This window comes from Spermophilus citellus (assembly GCF_964194105.1).
Source record: "Spermophilus citellus genome assembly, chromosome: 18".
NCBI classification, from domain to species: Eukaryota; Metazoa; Chordata; class Mammalia; order Rodentia; family Sciuridae; genus Spermophilus; species Spermophilus citellus.
Window position 1 is genome coordinate 51,912,509 of NC_138200.1, and position 22,395 is coordinate 51,934,903.

Below are 22,395 nucleotides of genomic sequence, written 5' to 3' on the forward strand. Positions count from 1 at the left end.
AAAAAACAAAAAAACACAGAAGGCCTTCTACTTCAGGCTTTTTCTGGATTTCTGTCCACTTTTGTGTTTAAAATTATCTTTTCTGCTAGGCATGGTGGCACATGCCTATAATCCCAACGGCTTGGAAGACTGAGGAGGATCACAGGTTCAAGGCTATCCTCAGCAATTTAGTGAGGTCATCAGCAACTTAGTGATACCCTATTTCAAAATGAAAAAGGACTGGGGATGTTACTCAGTGGTAAAGCACCCCTAGTTCAATGCCCAGTATACCCAATAAATAAATAGTCTTTTCCGATTTATTGGTTGGCTTATATTCAGATGTTGCAGTGTAGATCTCTAACTAGCAGAGCATACCTTACTTGAAAGGAAGTAGATATAGCTTATACCTTCATCCTTGAAAGGACAGTCTCCTGTGCACTGAGCTCTGAAATCTGAAGTTTTTCTATAACACAGACCATGTGTTGCTGTGTGGAACAGTTTTTGTGTACAATGGTATATTATTAATAGAAAAATCTTGATGAGAATCAAAAAATGATGATCTTTCAGCTCTGTCGTGATGCTTTTTAAACATGGATCTTATCCTTTCCTTGCTCTCTTCCCTTTCTTTTCCATGTCTCTTCTTCCCTTCAAGTGCAAAAAAAACCATTTTTCCCCTATTAAAAGTTTCAGAAATTCTTGTCTCTATGCAAATCATACCTTGGAAATTAGAAGTGCATAGTAAGTAGATTCCATCTTTCTTAAGGAGGAAAAGATATTAACAACTACTAGCAGATAGTTTTACTGACCTCTTTCTTATGTTGGACAGCTGGAATACTGTAAGGGCCTGCTTAAATACCACATATTTGTATTTTGTTCCCAGGGATATAAATATTAATAAAACATTGATTGTGGAAGTGATTTGCTGCTTTTGAAAATTGCTCAGTCTGAATTGTAACAATGCCAGGATAAGGCATAATCAGGTTTTGAGAGTATTGGAAAATACAGATTCTCCCAACATTCCTTCTCTAAGCAAGATTCCTGAAAGAACTAAAATGTTTCTTCATCCTGCTTATTTTCATGGAGTGGCCCTCTCCAAAATGGAACTTTGTGTTCTGGGTTATAGGTAACCCAAGGTCAGGGTTCACTGCTCCATTATCTTGCTTGGTACCTAATAGTTTAGACATTCATCTAGATCTACTGGAAAATTATATTCTAGTTTTTGCCAAGTATGATGGTGCCAGCTGGGTCTGCTACTTTGATGATCAAAGAGGTGGAGGGCAGCAGATAGTCTGAGCAAATCCAAGAAGACTTTTAAGAGAAAATTTCCCCAGTGAGGCTCATTAGCATCTAGCCGATGTTACTGTCTCTGACAGCCACACCTCTTTTGTTTCAAGAAGCTCTATAAAGCCAGGTGTGGCGGTGCATTCCCTCAATCCCAGCTACTCTGGGAATCTAAGGCAGAAGAAATGCAAGTTCAAAGCCAGCCTCAACAACTTAGACCCTGTCTCAAAATAAAATATAAAAAGGGTGGGGATGTAGCTCAGTGGTTAAGCACCCCTGGATTCAATCCCCAGTACAAAAAAAAAGCTCTCTAAAAACTTTTCTAAATTTTTTGAGCAACTGTGTACTAGTTTCGAGTAGGGTAGGGTTTTGAATGGTGGTGTTTCCCTTCTACTTCTGGGCAGCCTGAGTCTGGGCTATGAGAGGCTTCAGACATTGAGTCCTTCAGTTGATTGTTTTGGACCAAAAGAAGGCAGATGGGGAGGTGGGGGTACAAGAGGGAAAGGTCTGTTGTCAGCCTTGTGCTTAGTGCTTTCTGACTTACTGTCTGTCCTCAGAACAACCCTGGAGGGAATGGATAAAGGTATTTCTTTGTAGAAATCAGAGCTCAGAAGAGGCAAATGTAGAAATGTGAGTCTTTTGATTTTAGAGTTGGGTTTTTCAAAAAGAAGCACATATAATCTGGAATACCCCTGCAATTCCAGTTACTCAAGAGGCTGAGACAAGAGGATCACAAATTCAAAGTCAGCTTTAGCAACTTAGTCATATCCTGCTTCAAAATAAATATAAAAAAAGAACTGGGGATGCAGCTCAATAGTAGAGTGCCCCTGAGTTCAATCCACAGTGCTACCAAAACAAACAGGAAGAAGCCCAGGTGATATGGAATGGGGGAGAGAAAAAAAAAGTAAGAATTCCATCTATGTGTATTCAGATCACAAGTTATTTTTTGCTCCTAGGATTTGGCTTAAGATATTCAAAGAATAAATGTGTCCCCTCAAGATGGTACAGAAAGCCCAGATGTGGACTTAGGTTCAACTGATATGTATAAGCAATATCTAATGAATTTGGTTACTGGGACATTTTACATGTCTTTTATTCCTAACTTGACTGCTTTTTTGGTTTGATGGCATTAAACTGATATGACAAATGTAGATGTGGAGCCTGAAAAGAAAATGACCTATATGTTCACATGATTTTGTCCCTTTCTCCCAGGTATTTGTATCAAACCTGGAAGGGGGAGGCTATTTTCAGCCAATATTATGAATCAGGAGCTGCAGGATGGAAGTAGAAGACACAGTTTTTTTTTTCTGGTTTCCAAACCTCATTAGTTGGGACTGCCTGCTCTTGGGTATCCCCCTGTGCATTGCATTTATATCATAGGCTTTCATTAGGTGCTGGTGAATAAATAATTTGGTCAGAGTGTGCTATTTTTTTGTTTTGTAGTGTCCTCTGAGCCATGACCTCATCCTTAACCTGACTCAGGACGGGATCAAACTACTGTTTGATGCTTTCAATCAGAGACTTAAGGTAAATATAAATGACAAGTATAGTTTCATGTCCTGCTGAGCCAGTCTTTCCAGACTAATTTGTGTGTACTGTTGTGAGATTTTTAGAAACTCACAGGTGAAGGTGGACTTTTTTGATTAAGTGACCATCATCAAGTAGGGGTCTGTTCTCCTAAAAGGAAGGACATTGGGAGTGAGTTGGAATAAAGGTTAAAAAGAGGCTAGAAAGGGCTGCTTTCCCTGGCTTTAAAGGGGAATAGAATGTTGAATATTCGGGGAACATGCTGTGAGGGAAGGGAAAGAGATTTGAAAATTTGGGGAACTTGCTCTAGGGGAGGGGAGAATGTCAAAAACTTTAGAAACATGCTGTGGGGAATGGGCTTTCACAATGATTAGGAAAACAAAAGAAAAACTAAATAGCTAGGTGCAGTGGTACATACCTGTAATTCCAGCCACTTGTGAGGCTAAAACAGGAAGATCACAAGTTTGAGAATAGCCTTGGTAATGTAGAGAGACCCTATCTCATAATAAAAAAGGATTGGGGATATATAGCTCAATGGAGAGTCCCCCTGGTTTCAATTCCCAGTGCAGCCAAAAAAAAAAAAAAAAAAAAAAAAGGAGAGCTAAATGTTTGGCATAGTTTGCTCTGAGTCAGTATTTTTATTTAAAGTTACCAAGAATGGGGCCAACTATAGAATAGGACCAAATGACTTTTGTCATGTTTGTGTATTTTGTTTTGTTTTACTTCATTGTTGTATCAAACTGTGACTTAGAAGATGAAAATGGATACTGTTGTAATGTCTTGCTGGAGCTTGGGTATTAATCCCACCTACAGTGGGTTGATTCTTAAACCCCATGGTAGAAATGTAAACAATTTGCTAGTATGTAGAGTGTCTTAATTGGCATTAGAATACAATTTGCTAAGACCTGTTTTAGTCTAGGATGTTTTTAATATACTCTATTTTCAAATGCTAGGCCTCATAGGTTAGTCACATGACACCAGAGTCATGTCTCACAGTCATGAGATGGAATGTGAGTTCCAGGCAGTGTCATACCAGAGCCCTTTTCCTAGTAAGGTTATGGAGTCGCCTGTCTAAAAGACTTGAGTACTTCCCAGTCCTCTTCATCACATCACAAATGAGATACTGAGAAGAGAAAACAACTTGGAAAGGCTCCCATTGGAAGAAACCATCCTTTTGGGGGGTCTCTGGTACCCCTCAGAGAGATAGAGTACCTGTGCCTCCTACAATCAGAGCTTCTGGCTGAAAGAGGAGGCTCTCATTATTCCCCTTTTTCTATAGCTCCCCCAGCTCCACTTGTAATGCTCTCAAGCTTCATATTACCCTAACTAGCTTCATACTAGAAAGGCTTGCTTGACATGTATTAAGCCCCTTCCCTGTACAAACTAATGAGTCTGACTTCAAGGGGCTTAACTTTGGGATGAGTGAACAGCTTATACAAATATGAGAGTATGGAGGAAAGGGTTCATTCAAGTGCTGTGAGTAGTCCAGCAGTAGAAGCAATTCTTTGTAGTAGGTAAGATCAAAATAGCTGCACATTAGTTGAGAGGTATTCAACTTGGTTCAGTGATAAGCTCTCTAAACAAAAATCGGGACAGAGTCTATAGCCAAAAGTGAACTACTTTTGAATGTGAATGTGTCAGTTTCTATGGCAGTGCCAGATGCTCCTACACAATACACTACAGCCTCCTGCACAGTTGGACCCAGATTGGTGGAATAGACAGACATTTAGCTAGCTTGCAACGGCCTCTTGGATAAAGGCCAGGCCTCCCAGTTGGAGGACAGTAGATGGTCCTCCAGGCACCAGTCAGCCATACTGCTGACAGCCAAGCCTTGACACCATAGCATGGAGGACTCTGTAGTACTTATTACTTGGCAACATTAATAACTGTGTTCAGGTTCTTTCCTTTGTCTCTGCTCTGAGTTCTTAGCATTTCATCTGAGGCTGAACAAAGAGCAAATTTAATAAGGATCCAGAGGTTCTTCAGGTTCAACCAGATTCTCTTTACTCTGACACTTGTCCTGAGCTAATGTGTTGTAGTATGTTTTTTCGCAGGATAGACTTCCCCTTTTATCTTTTTGTTTTGTAAATAAAGTAAGTAATAAGTTGGGTTTTTTTTTTCTTTTTTGTGGTACTGGGGATTGAACTCAGGTATGCTCTATCACTGAGCTATATTCCTTTTTTTTTGAGTTTTTATAATTCATCAAAGTATGAAATGGAAGGAAGGGTGCTTAGTACCCAACACATAGCCATAACAAGGTACATGGATTATTATTTATTTTTAGGCAGGTCTTGCTGTGTTGCCCAGGCTGGTCAAATTCATGGGCTTTAAGTGATCCCCCTGCCTTAGCCTCCCAAAGTATCTGGGATTACAGATGTATGCCATCATTCCTGGCTTTTTCTTCCTACCAATTTTAAAATGAAAACAAAAGATAATGTGCAGTACTTAAAGAAAAAAAAATGTTGGTGCTGGGGACCAAATACATGCTAAGGACCTCAAGCATGCTAAGCATACACTTTACCAACAAGCTACACGCCCATCTCCTATCAATGTATTTTAAATCTTCTTCAATGTGTCATTGTATCAACTTGAGAGGATTAACTATTCCTAAACATTTGAATTTTTTTTTTATTTAGGTAATTGAAGTATATGACTTGACTAAAGTAAAGTTAAAATATTGGTAAGTTTTCTTCCCCACTGGTATGTGTCATACTTGATACAAACAGGCTTTATCTATTACCTTCATTAAATTAGTAAAGGATTCCATTGGCAGAAGTTCAGGGATTACAGCCTGGTGCTATGATTTCTGAGGTAACAACCTTCTGGCCTATTCAGTTTCCTAGTGAAGTAAACCTCATTAAGAACATGCTGTATGTTAAATACTTCACATATGTGTTATATAATTTAACACCCAGCAAAGTAGGAACTCAGCTTAGAGATGATGTGACAGTCCACTGAGTCTTAAACTGTCCTCTCCAGCATAGCCTCTCTCTTCCCTTTTCAAAACAGAGGTAAAACCAACCAGATAATTCTGACTCCAAGGCCAGTCTTACAGAGACCACCATTTGAGAGCCTAATCTTTTTAGAATAAAAATAGGAATGACCTGTACCATCCATAGATCCTTGAGCCCCCAGTGTAGCAATGTGCTGTGCTTGCATATAGAATATTCCTTCCAATCAGCCTTCTCAACAGGCTTTCCTTTACAAGGGTATAACAAGGACCTGATTCCTAGGACAAGCTCAGGTACTTTTTGCTGATAGAGAAGTGGACAAGCAAATGTGTAATAATTCTGGCTCCTGCAGGTTGTAGTTATCATGAGTCTTCCTAGAACCTTTATACCTTAAGTTCTGGTTTCTTCTCTCTCTTCCTCTTCAGAGTCACTGATGTCTTAGGAAGGCCTGGAGAATCAACTCTGTATAACTACTTCTCAAGAACTGACTTCAAATGCTAGGGATGTAGTTTAGTGGTAGAGCCCCCCCAGGGCTCAATCCCCAGTACCACAAAAATAATTAATTAATTTAATTAAAATCTTATTTTTATATAATTGTAGACTTATACATGTATATTTTAAGACTAACTCTTCCAGAGAAAAGAACTCAGTGGTAGAGTGCTTGCCTACCAAGTACATGGCCCCTGTATTCGATCAATCCCCAATACCACATTTAAAAAACATAATTTTCAGCCACCATTTCTCATAGTCTGTGGACCCCTCTTGGAAAGCTTAGTATTAAAAAAGAATTTTTGTTTTTCAGTGGAGTACATTTCAACTCTCAGGCCATAGCTCCTACCATTGAGCAGATTGACCAGTCTTTTGGCGCAACCCATCCGGGAGGTAAGCCAAGTCGTCTGATTCCTCTGGTCATTAATGGCAGCCCTTAGTGATAAACCTGTCAGTGTCACCATCCTACCCAACTTCAGGATTTAAGGTTGGTACTTGGGTATGAAAGAAAACTCCTGCCTCTTGCTTTCAACCTAATAGATCAATTCAGAAACAAGACAAGGAAAATGTTGCCAGTCATTGCTCTTCCGGGATGGTTTAAGTTAGTGACTTCAAATGCCACTCAACTGTATCATTTTCTTTTCCCCCCACCCTTACAGTGTACAACTCTGCTGAACAGCTCTTCCACCTCAACTTCAGAGGCCTGTCTTTCTCTTTTCAGTTAGATTCATGGACTGAGGCTCCCAAGTACGAGGTTAGCTCTTCCTGTCCCTTGGTATTTGTTGCTTGGTGCCTGTGTTATATGGGTCAGTAATCTGTCTGTCATGGTGAAAGGAGGATGGGATAGGCAGCTTTTCTTTGGTTTCCTTATTGAGTTTTTTAAGCGCCAAGGTGGGTAGAATGGATGGAATTCACAAGAAGCACAAGGCCAGGTCAGCATTCCCAACCCTCTTCAGAGGGTGTTCAGACTCACTTTTCAGAGATGAATCCAGTCATGCCTTAACTTTTTCCTAATCACTGAAATTTTCTAAGTGACCAAGGGTTAGGAGATTTTATCCTCTGATTTTCAGTTACCTATTGCTTTAAAGATGAACTTGCATGGTTAGGGTGAGTTCATATTAACCCAGGGGCAGGTTTGACCATGTGCTTTGACATAACCAGTTCTTAAAGACTCTGAGAGCCAAGGAGGATCAGAACCTGAGTCACATGACCTATGGTGTACCTTTAGTAAAACTTTTATCCTATGTTTGTAGCCCAATTTTGCCCACGGTCTAGCTTCTCTCCAGATACCCCACGGAGCAACTGTAAAACGAATGTATATCTACAGTGGAAATAGCCTACAGGATACCAAGTAAGTATGAGGAGCATAAATTTCATGCTAAAGCCATGGGCTCCTGGTGAGGGAAGACCAAGCTTCTACTCATTCTGTACCTACCCATAGGGCTCCTGTGATGCCCCTGAGCTGTTTCCTGGGCAATGTGTATGCTGAGAGTGTAGATGTTCTTCGAGATGGAACTGGACCCTCAGGTTTACGACTTCGCCTACTTGCTGCAGGTCAGTTTCTGGCTTTGAGTTGTCTAGATTCCTTATTATACCTATGTAGAGACAATCTAAAATCCCAGATTCTTAGAGATACATCTTATTCCTTTTGGGCTACAATAATAAAATACCATAAACTGGGTACCTTATAAATGACAGAGGTTATTTCTGACAGCTCTGAAGGTTGGGAACTCCAAGATCAAGGCATTGGCAGATTGGTATCTGGTGAGAGCCTACATCTGGTTCGCAGATATTTCACTGTATTTTCATATATTGGAAGGGACTCACTAGCTCTCTGGGGCCTTTTTTTTAAAATACTTATGTCTTAGTTTTAGGTGGACACAGTACTTTTATTTTACATTTATGTGGTGCTGAGGATTGAACTCAGTGCCTCATGCATGCTAGGCGAGCGCTCTACCACTGAGCCACAACGCCAGCCCTCTGGGTCCTTTTTTGTAAGGACACTAATCCCTTAAGTTTGTCAAGAGACAAGACAGCAAATCTTGATAAATGACAATGATGATGCTTCTCCCAGCATGTACATAATCCTGCTATGTGCTTGTGTATCTTTGCAGGTATTTCCAGATTATTCTTAGAGGTAGAGCCTATGGGCTACAGTGTTGTCTGCTTTCCCCTTTTCTACCTTTAATGGCAAATTTTTTATGTAGACAGGCAGGATGGACTTGGTGAATTGTGGTTCTGCTGATTATGAACAACAAAAAAAAAAAAAAAAAAAAAGGCAGGGGGGAACTTCTACCTTCAGTAATTCAGTATTTAGTCTCTCCAGGTTCCAGTTTTATCTCTTACTCATACCTGACCAATGTCAGCTGCTTTGGGCCTTACATCATGCTTAATAGGACTGGGATCTCCCTTGTAGAGTTTATCCCCATAAAGACAGCCTAAGATGATCCAAGGGCGGGGCTGTGTCTTCATAGAGCATTTGTTCATATATCAGAGTCTTGCATCAATCCCTGGGGCATTGGTTCTTAACTGTTAAAAATCTGGTATATATGGGCTGGGGCTATAGCTCAGTGGCAACACTTGCCTAGCATGTGTGAGGCACTGGGCTCAATCCTTAGCACCGCATAAAAAAACTAAAGGCATGCTGTCCATCTACAACTATAATTTTTTTTTTTTAAATCTGGTATATAAACTGTGAGCTCACACCTCTGAGCAATCAGTCTACAACCTCCAGGTTGAGTTGTTTGTCATTTTGGAGAAAATTAATAAGTGATAGCAAGATCAGATGATTTCATATCTATCTTCTCAGGAGGATTGTTGCCTGAAACAGCAAGATAGTTAAGGATCTAGAACATTTTGTCATCGGTGACAGTAGGAGGAGCCTATTGAGTGTGGAAAGTCTCAGCCATCTTTTAAGTGAGACATTTTATGAGAAATCTAACCTAGGTTTTCAAAAAAGTTTTTGACTCATTGTTTACATCTTGGCTGTCTATATATTAGTATAAAGATTCATATAAAAGTCACAAAATGTTAGTCAGTATTAGTATTAACAATTAATTGAGTAAAATTTGAGATTTAGTTCCCGTTTTTGTTCTTAAGTATATTCCAAAACATGAAGGTTTAAAGTTATCTGAAGGGAGTATAACTTTGATGATGGTTTTTTGGTTTGTCTTTGCTTTTTGTACCAGGAATTGAACCCCCAAGGGCACTTTACCACTGATCTACGTTGCCAGCCCTTTTTTAATTCTGAGACAGGGTCTTGCTAAGTTACTTAGGGCCTTGCCAAGTTGCTGAGACTGTACTTGAACTTGGAGTCCTCCTCCCTTAGCCTCTCAAGTCACCAGGGTTTTCAGCGTGAGCTACCATGCCCAGCTTCAGTGATGTTTTTGTTTTGTTTTGTTTTGGGTACCAAGGATTGAACCCAGGGATGCTTAACCACTGAGCTACATCCCCAGCCCTTTTTTATGTTTTATTTAGAGACAGGGCCTCCCCGAGTTACTTAGGGCCTTGATAAGTTGCTGAGGCTGACCTTGAACTCACTATCCTCCTGCCTTAGCTTCCCGAGCTGCTGGGATTATAGGTGTGTGCCACCATGTCTGGTGCTTTGATGATGTTGTAACATAGAAAGTCAGGGCAGCTATAATGTTTTGAAAGACATACTCCAAGGAATCAAGAACTTAAGTAACTTGTTTCCTAAAAGTGAGGGTATTCTTACCTGGTTAGGCTTCATGCAGAGTGAGACAACCGAGAAAACTCAGCTGTGAAGGGCCCCTTCTCTGCAAACTCGTATAGACATTCACAAGTATCTGGTAGATGGAAGAATATATTAGACCACCGGAGACCTTTGGGCCCACATTGACAGGACTTTTTTTGCACAGTGTTGGGGATTGAGCCCCAGTGACACACTGCCCCTGAGCTATGTCCCCAATCCTTTTTTATTTTTTGTTTTGAGACAAGGTCTCAGTAAATTGCCTAAACTTGGCAATCCACCTGCCTGAGCCTCCCAAGTAGCTGGAATTATGGGTGTATGCCTTGCTTTGACAGTACTTTTAGTATGTTCTATAGGTCACCCAGGCTTGTTAAGTTTACAGGATTTATGGCAAAGGTTAAAAAGGATCCTGCTTTTCCCAAGATCTAGTTAATTTTAACACTACTTTTATATGCCACTTGGTATGCATGTGCTGAGAATAGACTTGTGGGTTAATCAGAAAACTCAATATTTAATTATTTTATATGTCATTTTTTTAAAAGTTATCCCACACATCAAATTGATTGTTACACTAAAAAGAAATTTGACTACTGTAATACTTTGAGCAAAGTAAGGTGATATCATTTTATCATGGTACCAGGAATTGCAATTCTCTAATTCTTGACTTCCATCTTACCATTATCTTCCATGTCTTCCTATCCCCAGAATAGGGAGCTCTTACTGTTAGTGTGTCTCTTTTTTATTTTGCAATAGCCTAAATTGCTGAGGCTACCCTTGGACTTGCAATCCTTTTGCCTCAGCCTCTTGAGTTGCTGGGATTATAGGTGTACAGCACCTAGTGTGTCTCTATCATTTGTGCCATAAGCACCTCTGCATCTGTGTGGTGTGTCATTTACAGGAACCATTTCTGCAAGGTATTAAAGAAAGTCAGGATTAAAAGATTGTTTCCAAAGTATAAACTTTTGGCAAATTAGAAGGCTTTTTTATTCCACTTTTCTGATCTGTCTCTTGAGTGATGATGGCTATTATCTGGGGTGGAGGACTCTGTCGGGTATTTGTCTAACATTAAGTATGAGGTGTGTGCTTCACTATAGGGTTGTTTGGTTTATAGGTTTGGGGTTGTTTTTTGGGTTTTTTTTTTTTGTTGTTGTTGTTGTTTTGGTACTGGGGATTGAACTTAGGGGCATTCAACCACTGAGCCACATCTCCAGTCCTGTTTTGTATTTTATTTAGAGACAGGATCTCACTGAGTTGTTTAGCGCCTTGCTGTTCTGAGGCTGGTTTTGAATTCTCGATCTTCCTACCTCAGCCTCCCAAGCTGCTGGGGTTACAGGCATGCATCACCACTCTTGGTTCACTGTAGCTGTTTTGTAGAGTTATATTGTAAGTTGAGTCTCTGATTGGCTGACTGGGGTTACCATTAAGAAATACCTTTTGCTTAATATGGCTGTATGTATAAACGTGGCTGTAAAACCAATGTGATACTGCAATCTGTACACGTGGAAAAAAAGAATTCATACCCCACTTGAGTCAAATGTATGATATGTCAAGATCATTGTAATGTTTTGAGCAACTAATAAAAAAAAAAAGAAAGAAAAGAAATACCTTTTGCTGGGCACAGTAGTACACCCTTGTAATCCCAGCTACTTGGGAAACTGAGACAGGAAGATTGCAAGTTCAAAGCCAGCCTCCACAATTTAGCAAGACCCTGTCTCAAAAATAACAAAATTATTAAAGGTCTGGTGATGTAGCTCAGTGTAAAGCACCTCTGGGTTCAATTCTCAGCACTGTAAATGTAAGTTAATTAGTTACAGTTCTTTTTTTTTTTTTTTTTTGGTGGTGCTGGGGATTGAATCCAGGGCTTTGTGCATGAAAGGCGTGCACTCTTAACAACTGAGCTATATCCCCGGCTTCCTAGTTTTTTTAAAAAAAGAAAAAGAAATAGCTCTTGCTGTGCACAGTGATGCATGCCTATAACCCCAGCTATTCAGAAGGCTGAATAAAGCAGGAAGCTAAAGCAAGTTTAAAACCAGATTGGGCAACTTAGCAAGACCCTATCTCAAAATAAATAAAAAGGGCTGGGGATATAACTCAGTTATACTGGGGTCAGTCCCAAGTATTAGAGGGTGGGGGGAGAAATAACTCTTAACACAATCCTTGTGTCTTGTCAATACCTGCTGCTGATGACTTACCACAGCTGTATGATGATCAGGTTGCATCTTCTCCATTATGTCACAAGCTCCAGTGATAAAGCTTATGGACAGGCTGCAGTATTATGGACAGGTTCTCCAGTATTTCCTCAGCATCTAATAGCATCTTAGCCCATGGTAGACAGTAAAGAAATAGTTAGTACCTGATTGAAGTCTCTAGAACTTCCATGTGAATTTGGGGTCTTGAATGAATCCCTGGCAATATTTTTGAGTAGATAGTGATTTCTGATAGAGTTTTACTTAAGCCTTGGTGACCTGGTATTTCTGTTTGCATACAGTCTTGCCACTTGACTAGACCTGATAATGCAGCATGCAACTGGTAACATCTCTCTGGGACTCCGAAATCTTTGGGCTACAGTGTCTCTAGCCCTGAGCAGAACCTGACATCTATCTTCTCCTTTGTTCTCTGCAGGTTGTGGGCCTGGCCTATTAGCAGATGCCAAGATGCGGGTATTTGAACGCTCAGTATATTTTGGTGATTCCTGCCAAGATGTTCTTAGCATGCTTGGCTCTCCACACAAGGTCTTCTATAAGTCAGAAGACAAGGTAGGAAAGATGTGTTTATATAGTGAATAGTCTCTTTCTTTCTTTGTATCTCTCATTTTAGTCATTAGTAGTTTGAACAAATATAAATTGTGCTATTTTCCCACAGAAACTGTTCTACTTAAAGTTGATGGTGAAGTGAATTAAAAGCTTTTTTCTGGCCCTTGTTGGTCAAATGACCCTTCCTGTGTCACTGTCCATAATGCCTATGTTTTCTTAAAGACCTAGGCCTAGTCGATAGTCAACCATCTCTGGCCCCTTTCCTTCTGGACTCACCAGCAGTTGAGATTTCCCATACTCTCATTTACCCAACAGCTTAATGTTAAACAGGGAACACTTTCCTTAACCAAGAACTATTTAAAGGGTTATATTTTAATTTATTATTTTTTTCCTATAGATGAAAATTCATTCTCCTTCCCCTCATAAGCAAGTTCCATCCAAGTGCAATGACTACTTTTTTAACTACTTCACTCTTGGGGTGGTAAGTTGTGATGCCTTAGGAAAGTATTTTGTTTCTTTTGGGATGGGCATTACACCTTTGCACACCTGAGTGTGCACATGCAGCTTTAACCGTGCCTAGGCATCCTAGCCCCAGCTAACTTTGCCTAGTGTTATTTCGCATAGGCTCCGGTACTCCAAAGTAGACCTTTCCTACCACCAAAATGCCAAATACACCCAGTTCTCTGGTATGTCTTGACTTATTTTCTGAAGAAGTCTGAACAGATGGAGACTGTGATAGTCATTCATTTTAAACTGTTTTTGGAGCTACTTTTGTAGAGCATAGAATCCTTTTCTAGAGTCACAAACCAGGAGTGTGCTTTTTATTTTTAAAGGACCATCCCAGAGGCATTGTTACAACACTGTACTCTGGACCTAAGGAACTGGATGTAGCTGGTTGCTGCCATCAGTGCTGATAGTCCAGCTGGTGGGTAGGGTGGGCAGGATGCATGTATGAGAAATGGTTGTATAAATAGTGTGCCTGCAGAAAATATCTCAGGGCAGAACTGACCTAACCATAGGTCTTCTAAGTTAGCTTTGAGCCTTCTGTGATCTGAGACAGCAAAGGATAGCTTCCTAAGAGGGAGAAAGGAGAAATGGGTCTGCTTTTATGGTAAAGACCAAACATAACCAAGGGTCAGTTGGGGCAGTGGGGTGGGAGCCATTGTAGGTCATAAACTCCTGAGGGTAGAATAAAGGAAGGAATGGTGATGTTACAGCTTGACCCCTGAGTTCAAGAGCCAGTGAAAATAGCTAGCAGAGAAAATTCCAAGAAGGGACAGCTTTGGTAGGACTTTGTTGGCTACTGGTACAGAGTAGATTCAGAGGTGACCTTGGGGTCCCAGACCTGAGCAGCTGTCAGAAGCTTGGATGGGTAGCTTTGTGTTTCAATGGGTTGCATCAAATTCAGGTCCAACTCCTGGTGAAACGTGGACTTTAGTTCTAGGGATTGCCATAGAGAGCATAAAAGAAGCCTGGAAAGTCTGGCAGGTCATAGCATTCATTATAGCCAGGAGGGCTAGGGATATAGCTCAGTTGGTAGAGTGCTTACCTCACATGCACAAGGCCTTGGGTTCGATCCCCAGCATCACCAAAAAAAAAAAAAAAAAAAAAAAAAAGTATCAGGTGCCTTTGAGACCCTCTACTGTTAATTGGTCCCTGAATCTTCTTGATAGTCTTTAAGTCAAAGTCTGCACTCAGATTTTTCATTAGGCGCTTTTGTAGAAAAGGTGTCCCTTATGTGTTTTTCTCCTTAGGCAGTATAGTTGTAACCTCTGTGCCTGCCAAGCCTGCAGCTGTTTGCCCTCCTTCCTCCAATGAAAATCCCTGGTTAAGGTTGCTTGGCCTTAGCTGTCCCCTTGACTATTGTTTGGAAGAGAGCCGATGCCTGCAAGCATCCCTTTGGTGGAATGGAAATCTCCAAGATGGACATGTCTTTGGAAATTGTTCCTGCACTACCTCAATAATAGAAATAATAAAAAACCCTTTTCTATCCCAGGACATCCTCTTCGATGCAAATACCCACAAAGTGAAGAAATTTGTCCTACACACCAATTACCCTGGGCATTATAATTTTAACATGTAAGTACAATTACACATATCTTCTCCTTTTGTAAGTGAGCTTTGGGCTGGGGAGAAAACAAAACAAACAAAAAGAAAAAAAAATAAAACAGGAAAAAGAATTTGTGACTTTGAGCATTCTCTAATTTATCTCTACCTGAGTTCTTTCATTTTTACTTGTACATGCTATGCAAGTGCTCTACCACTGACCTACATCTCCAACCCTCTGCCTGAATTCTTGCTGTTTTATAGGTGGCGGACATTTACTGAGTGCCTGCTGTGTCCCTGCCACAATGTCCAATGTTTTACATTCTCTCCATATGTGCCCATTTTCTAAATAGAGAAAAGGATCAGAAGCCTCAATACCTTATCCAAGGTGTTAGGCTCTTTAGACCTTAAGGCCATGCCCTATTCTATTCGACTTCAGTACCCAATCTGGCCTCTCCCCATGAATGCTGTGTCAGGGATCCAGAGCCATGGCATTGGGGAGGTGTCTTTGATTCTGGTTTTTGGGGGGTACAGTATTGGGATGTAGGAGTGGTCAGGGCTTCCAAGATTGCCCAGCCTTTATCCTCATCTACCTTTTCTGTAGTTATCACCGCTGTGAATTCAAGATCCCACTAGCCATAAAGAAAGGTGAGTAGTGTCCCCTCGGGGTAAGGAAGAGGTTCAGGAGTCACTTTTCCATTCTGAGATGGGAGAAGAGCCAAATAGAGAGGGTGGTAGTAGTTAGATTAATGAAGCCTTTGCCTTCCTGCTTCTGCTGGTAATCTCAGCTCCTCTGGGATAGGTCCCTTATTCTGGGAGCTGCATTGTTCTTGATCTAGAATCTCCTGGAGGCCTTCAAGGATTTTTCCTCTGACTATGGGATTGCTGGCCTCTGAAGGGGAAATTTTCCTATCTACAGATGATTATCCAGTGCCCTGAACCCATCCTTAGTGCCTATCTCATGCTACTAGTTGGTAGCTCATACCTGGCTAACCTTCCTTCTCCTCTCCACCCTCTTCCATCCTGGAGCTCCAAAATTCTCCATCCTGCCTATGCTTCCCGTGTACTCTAACCCTAGGGCAAAAGGTAGCTAGATCTGAATTCTGCCTACTGCTGGGGACACAGGTAGCCTAGGCCAGTTACCAGCCTGCCTATTGTGTTCTCTTTTCAGAAAATGCAGATGGTCAAACAGAAACATGTACAACCTACAGCAAGGTGAGTTCCTATTTTCCTACCTAATGCAACTTTAGAAAGACTTGAGCATGAGCCTGTTGGCAGTTTAGGTCATTAGTCACAGGTGTGTTTACGTCCCTACTAACCCTTGCTGTTCCCCATCCGTCTTGCAGTGGGACAATATCCAGGAGCTCCTGGGCCACCCTGTGGAGAAGCCCGTTGTCCTACACAGGTGAGTCAGCATTTGCTGTCTCTGATCATTCCATCTGCTCCTTGAAGCCCAAAAGGCTCAAGGAAAGTCTGCTAGTGGGTATTGCTTTAGAAATTATAGAAGTTTCTGATGTTGCCAAAACATACTTCCTGCTCCATCCTGCACATTAGGACTGAGCCAATTGATCTTAATGTTTGCCCCCTACCATACTTCTAAGTATAGAGGCCCTCTCATCACCAATTATTCAAAATGAGAGGTGATCTTGACCAATTGTCCCAGGCTCTTCTTTCCTATCAAAGCCACTACCTACTATAACCTAAAGACCCTTCCTTGCTGCTATGCTGCCTACAGCTTCTACTCGGGCTCAAGGCTCCACTTGAAAGAACCTTTCTGACTTTTTACCACCCCTGTCCAGTTCCACAGTAACTTTTTGAGTCCTCTTTGATTATCTAGAATTCTGAATTGAGTCAGGCCATTCCTACCCCTAGAACCTAAAGGGCCTATATGGAGACAGGAGTACACTCAAAGCCTCAAGAGATAATTAGCTGGTGGCCCACATCCCAAAAGGGAATGAATGCCTTGCTGACCTTGTTCAGACCTTTGTCTGCTCCTCTAATTCTGCTTTCTCTGGCCTCAGGTCCTCCTCCCCAAACAACACTAACCCATTTGGTTCCACATTCTGCTTTGGTCTTCAGCGGATGATCTTTGAAGTAAGTCCTGGAGTTTATAGAAATAAGCTGCTGAGGCATTGGTGGTCATAGCAAGGACAAGCAAGTGATTGAGGAAAATTGGGAAGGGCCTAAGTGCCAAGGTGGGTAGATTAGTTTTTCCTCAGCAACCCTGTCCATGTACTTGGCCTACCCACACTTAATAGTAAGGGTTCAGAAATGATTTGGGATAAGCTGGGGATGTAGTTCAGTGGTAGAATATTTGCCTAGCATGCACAAGGACCTGGGTTCCATCCCCAGGACCACAAAGTAGGGGAAAGGTTGAAGAAATTTGGAATTATGGAGGCTGAAGCAGTCTGTTTCCAACAAAATGAGAAGGATTACAGGGATCTCTGTGTGTACTGAAACCAGGTACTCAGGGAAAGGGGCAGTGGGGCCAAACCCTGGGCATGTTAGGAACCTTTGTGAATGAATGTACTATAGGCAAATGGCTCTGGAGGCCCCATTGGCTTGGGGGAAGAAGGAAGAATAGACAGCCTTTTTTTCTTTTTCTTTCTTTCTTTTTTTTTTTTTTTTCTTGGAAGCTATACTTTTAGCAGGCCCTTAGCAGTTCCAGAAGAACTAGACAAGTAGGTGTGGTAAAGGTCAAGTACCCCAAGAGGAACAGCAGAGGATCTGCACCCTAGTGTAAACTGTGAGGAGTTGAGGGGTCAAGAAGCCTTCGCTTTGTGTATATGACCTCTAGCCAACCCCTCTGCCACACAGGATCTGCCTTTATTCCTTCTCCCCTGTCCCTTGATCCACTGTCCTCTTCTTATACCAGGTCATGCAGAACAACCACATTGCCTCGGTGACCCTGTATGGGCCCCCCCGGCCTGGTGCCCACCTGAGAACAGGAGAGCTACCCTAGAGAAATCACCGCCCCTACCCCTCTACCCATGGAACTGTGTGTTGCATCCTGCTCAGTGGGTCTCTATACCACCTGTGGGTATTCTTGGACACCTTGCCAGTGTTGAAGGGCTCTTGGAATGTAATGAGGTGGAACACAGGCTGGGTGCTTTGCCATGAGACAAAGGGCCCAGATATTCTCTGTCCATCCTAAGCCTGCTGCTGCCAGCAGGAAACAGACTGCAAAGAGAAGCACAAATTTTGATCCTTGATATCTGGACTCAGAAGCTCTCTACTAACATGTAAGGAGGCAGGACATGTCAGCCCCTGTCCCACACACATTGGGAAAACTTGGGGCTCTTTCTGTGGCTGAGGACATGGGTCCTGCTTTTGGCTCCACATTGCCATGTGACCCTTGTGGCAGGAAGGTAGCGTGTCCATAGTACTTGGTAGCAACATTTGCACTACATCCACTTTTGTTACTTGATGAGCTGGCTGTGGCCAAGGTGGCCTACCTGCCCTTCCTGGTTCCTTTCTGGCACCCATTGCCCACCAGTCCTAGGAAGCACACCCAACTGGTTGAAACACAGCTTTCTACCATCCAGGTATGTGCTCAGGCCTGGTTCCCACCACTCTTAGAGCCAGCTTTCAAGGTTGCCTGTGCCCCTGCTCTGCCCAGCTTGGCTGGCAGGGCTGCATGTTTCCATCCTGTTTGCCTCTTTTATTTAATGCCAAAGTTTTAGCCAAAGACATCTTCCTCTTTCATTGTGTTTTAGGATTCTGTTCTGCACTGTGGGCCAGCTCCCTGCCTCAAACCTGGCATTGTCCTCAAACAAGGCCATTCATGGCTCAAGGCTGGGGGGCTCCAGGGAGGTTGGGCTGCTTGGTCTCTTCATGGGTCTGGCTAATGGAAAGTAGCATATATATGCTTTAAAAATATTAATCTTTTTGGAAAGAATTAAGAGAAATGTATAATTTTAATCCCATTTTTAATATTTTGGTCTAGCAACTTGTGATACATAGATGACAATTTTGTGAGTTTTTCAAATGTGTGTACAGATTTTTGTAAATATGACACTTTTGTAATTAACTCATGTACAGCCTCATCCTGTATAGTTTATGATGAATGTGCAGGGGATCTGCTCCAGGTGCCTGTATGGTTCCTAGTCCTATAGTCAGGCTTATGTGGCACTCCCATGACTTTGACTTTGTAACTGACTAATGTCTTCCCATTTGGACAGTGGTCTGGCCAGAGACCCTGCACATTTTACTGGCAGGGGTAGCCAGGACTGTTCCCATCCTCTTGGAAAGAGGGAACCATCCTCATCCCCTGCCCACATCCCTTCTCCAATAAAGCACCTGTGCCCTCAGCAGCAGCTTGCCATGGGCTGTTGCTGAGATATTTGTACTGAAATAAGTGTGGAAGTATTTATTTTTAAGGAAGGGGGTGGTTGAAGAATATGAGAAATTTTATAGTAGAAAAGTCTGAGGAGACAGCCATGGCTCCTCTGAAGGGGACGGGACAGCTTTTAACAATGGCATAGTGTATGGGTATAGGAGATGGGAAAAGACTTTAGGAACATGACATAGTTGTCCTTGATATGGCTCTATCCATGGTGTACCAGGCAGACCTGGATCCTATTGGAGTTGGCCCAGGAAAGCAGACCTGAGAGGGGAAAGATCTAAAGATGTAGACAGGGCTGGGAATCCAATTGAAGAAGCAGGTGGTAAGCAACATGTCTAGATTGAGTTATGACAGAATGCCTGCCAGTCCATGAAGGCTGTGGGACCTGGCCTTGAGGAGCTGCATGTGTCTGCATCATCCTAGGAGTTCAAAACCAAGCCTCCACCTGAACACACACCTATGTGCTACTAGGATGACTAAATATGTCCATTGCTCTGGGGCCTGTTGGGCAAGACATGGTCTTCCTCCACCTCAGCCATAATTCTACTCGTGGTCACCAATACATTGTTTTTTAGACCTCCTCTGTGTAGTGTGAGCCAACAGGAAATGCCAAACTCAGTTTCCATACCCTGGGATTCTGAGGAGGCAGACACAGGTAATCTAGGAAAGAGTAACCCACACCTTAATAATCCACACAGGAATCTCCTTCAGGCTCTCTTCTGTTCCATCCTGGGGCTAAGAGAAGCTTGGCACTGTGATGGGTGGCTAAGAGCCCCACTGGAAGGGGCCTGCAGCAACGGGCTGCCTATGTGCACAGACTGGCCCATGTGACCCATGCAGCAGGCGCCACATAAGCCAGATATCAGCAGCTGAGAGCCCATGTACTACAACCAATTCCCGGTAGAAGCAGGGGTCGAAGGTGCTCAGGTGTGGTGCTGCAGAAGGCTGGGAAATGCCAAAGGTACGGAAAGCTGGGTGAGGTTCAGGTGTGAGCCGGAGGCGCTGCAGACACATGCCTAGAAAGACATCATCGATGGGAAAGAGTTCAACCTGTGCACAGGCACTTGCCAGGCGGCGCAGCGTAGCTCCAGAAACAACAAAACCACCACCACCTGCGTAGGCTGGATAGGCAGGCAGGCCATACACAGCCTCTGGGATGTAGTACTTACTGGCCCTAGCACGGATTGGCCTCGCCTGCACTATTACGTCACCTGCAAGCAAGTCCTGCGCAGGATCCCTCGATGCTAGGAACTCCAGCAGGTTCCCCACGTGTACAAATACATCAGCATCACCTTTAAAAACAAAGCGCACGTTGGGGCAAAAGGCTGAGGCCCAGGCCAGAAAGTGGATCTCCTTAAGTGTTAAGTTGAAAAAAGTGTCGTCGAAGGCCCAGAGCAAGATGTCCGAATATGCATGGCTCTCAGCATGCAGCAGTGCACGCCAGTGTATCTGTGTGCCCACCCCCTCCGGGTCAGCCTTGTTGGTGCTTGCACTCCTGGGCACCCCCAGCAGGAACACACGGCGTACAAGGGCCCCCTGCACGCGACCCTCGGCACCCCACGTCTGGCGCACGGCTTGTCGCCTCTCGAAGTCAGCTGCCACCGACTTGACAGCTATGAGCAGGTCAGGTCGGCCACCAGGTGCACCATCACCACGGCACTTGTGAGGCTGGTTAATGAGGAGTGAAAAGCGCCGCTGGTCCTTGGCGCGCAAGTAGCGGCGGAAATCAAAAGAGCCGGTGGGAGTGGGCGATGGCGGCGTGTCCCCTTCGTAGGCCGGTGGGACTGCGCCAGAGTCCGGTACCTGGAATGCTCGGGGACCTGGGGTGGGTCTTTGTGCCTCCCGCCCTCGCGCTTGCGGCGTGCTAGTAGTGGGGGCCGCGCCGTCGCGCTGTGCATACAGTAAGAGGCCAAGGGCGGCGCTGAGGAGCAGCGTGAGTGACGCATCCCGGCGTAGGCGCAGCCTCCTCCTCATGACCGCGTGGCCGACGCCCGCCCTCTCTTTGAAGGGTCGCCCGCAGAGCCTCTGGAAGCAAGGACGGGTGGCGGGTGGGGGTCAGAGGCTCCCAGCCCCGCCTCCCGGAGAGGAGGGTGCGGGAGACCACACCCTGGGGGGGGGGGTCTTAAACTACCGGCCGTTCATTCCCCTCCGTTGCACCTCCTCCTCGCACCGCTGGGACTAGCAGCCTGAAGGGACAAGATGTTCCCCCTTGTAGCGAACTCCCATCCCCACCGACTCCAGCCCGGGACGGTGCCCAAGAGGCGAAAGCCGGGCAGAAAGGCTCTTTCTCAGCCCTACCTTCTCCCACCCCTCACGCTAAGACCGAATCCCTTCTACCTTTCTCCTCCCCGCCCCAACCTCTGCTCTGGGATCCCGACACTCACTCTGGGAGCGGCGGCGTGGCCCCCTGACGCTGGAGCCTCGGGCTCAGCGCAGGGTCCCAAGCGCGGCCATGGACGGGGCCTGGGCCAAATGCAGCGTTGGCAGGAAGGGGACCGAGGCCGTGCCACGTGACCCTCCAGCTGTGCGCGCCCGGACATCTGGAGCTCAGCTCCGCCCCAGCGCCACCGGGAACTCAAGAGTGAGGATTTATCCCTGAGAGGATTCCTTAGGGGCGATTCTTGCTGGGAAGGCCTGTTCTTGGTGCTAGCTCAGACTCCCCAAGACCGCTTTTCTGAGGCCTGGTAAGTATCGGTGTCTCTGGTTACCCCCACTCGCACGGAATGCCCCGGCCTGCCACCCAGTAAACTGCCGAGTGAGGACGGTTTGCACACACAAAACTGCTTCTCCAATTCTTACAACAGTTCTCATTACTTATGCCCAGATGGGGACGCTGCTTCTTAGGCCCAGGAGGATCATACAGGCAGAAAGTACTGTCCCAAATCTTTTGGAATTCAGTCCAGGAATCCTCTGTGCTTCCCCCATCCCACCTCTCCTTTGTCCCCATTGGGATACCAGACAGCAGGCCAACCCTGTCTTCATTAACTTCCCAGGCAAGCAATGCAGCCCTGTCTTCCAGGAGCTTATAGGCCTGAGTCCAGTCCCAGATTCAGTTTTGAGTCTCCTGCTCCCCCGCAGAGCCTCCTGCACATAAAAATGTCACTGCTGACCAGATTGGGTTAGCAGGGATTGGTAAAGCTCCTGGAAGAGGTCACTCAGCAAAGGCTTTGACCTGAGATCAAGGTGAGCACAGTGGCACCCTGGAGCCTGAGAGCCCAGTCCTTGCCTAACTCTGCTGCCAGCTTTCAACTATCTCTTCCTGGAACTCAGGGTCTCCAGACCTCAGCCTATGTGGTAGAGCTTGGAGTAGAAAAC

General features: G+C 44.0%; 2 protein-coding genes across 7 annotated transcripts in view; one reads left to right on the plus strand and one right to left on the minus strand.

The window, feature by feature from the left end:
• Positions 1-19,783, plus strand: part of PHAF1 (phagophore assembly factor 1) — a 28,251-nt gene extending 8,468 nt beyond the window's left edge. For 2 of the 5 annotated variants that reach the window (XM_081273875.1, XM_081273876.1), the window contains 14 exons: positions 2,704-2,787; positions 5,424-5,467; positions 6,541-6,620; positions 6,887-6,981; positions 7,481-7,578; positions 7,669-7,781; positions 12,559-12,692; positions 13,087-13,170; positions 14,686-14,768; positions 15,340-15,383; positions 15,907-15,950; positions 16,082-16,140; positions 16,757-16,829; positions 17,611-17,748. In XM_081273875.1, the coding sequence (XP_081130001.1) occupies positions 2,704-2,787; positions 5,424-5,467; positions 6,541-6,620; positions 6,887-6,981; positions 7,481-7,578; positions 7,669-7,781; positions 12,559-12,692; positions 13,087-13,170; positions 14,686-14,768; positions 15,340-15,383; positions 15,907-15,950; positions 16,082-16,140; positions 16,757-16,829; positions 17,611-17,697 (1,122 nt within the window). In that variant the 3' untranslated portion in view covers positions 17,698-17,748. The other 3 variants (XM_081273874.1, XM_081273877.1, XM_081273878.1) reach the window with 3 other exon arrangements.
• A 47-nt stretch (positions 19,784-19,830) lies between these two features.
• Positions 19,831-21,620, minus strand: B3GNT9 (UDP-GlcNAc:betaGal beta-1,3-N-acetylglucosaminyltransferase 9; the record flags this gene model as incomplete). 2 transcript variants are annotated; one of them, XM_081273866.1, is made up of 3 exons in its annotated part: positions 19,831-20,096; positions 20,292-21,105; positions 21,465-21,620. In XM_081273866.1, 3 exons carry the CDS (start codon positions 21,618-21,620, stop codon positions 19,846-19,848), a joined length of 1,221 nt encoding a protein of 406 aa, XP_081129992.1. In that variant the 3' UTR covers positions 19,831-19,845. The 2 variants fall into 2 exon arrangements, with proteins under 2 accessions (XP_081129992.1, XP_081129991.1); XM_081273865.1 differs by having other exon boundaries at positions 19,831-21,105.
• Between the last annotated feature and the right edge of the window lie 775 nt (positions 21,621-22,395).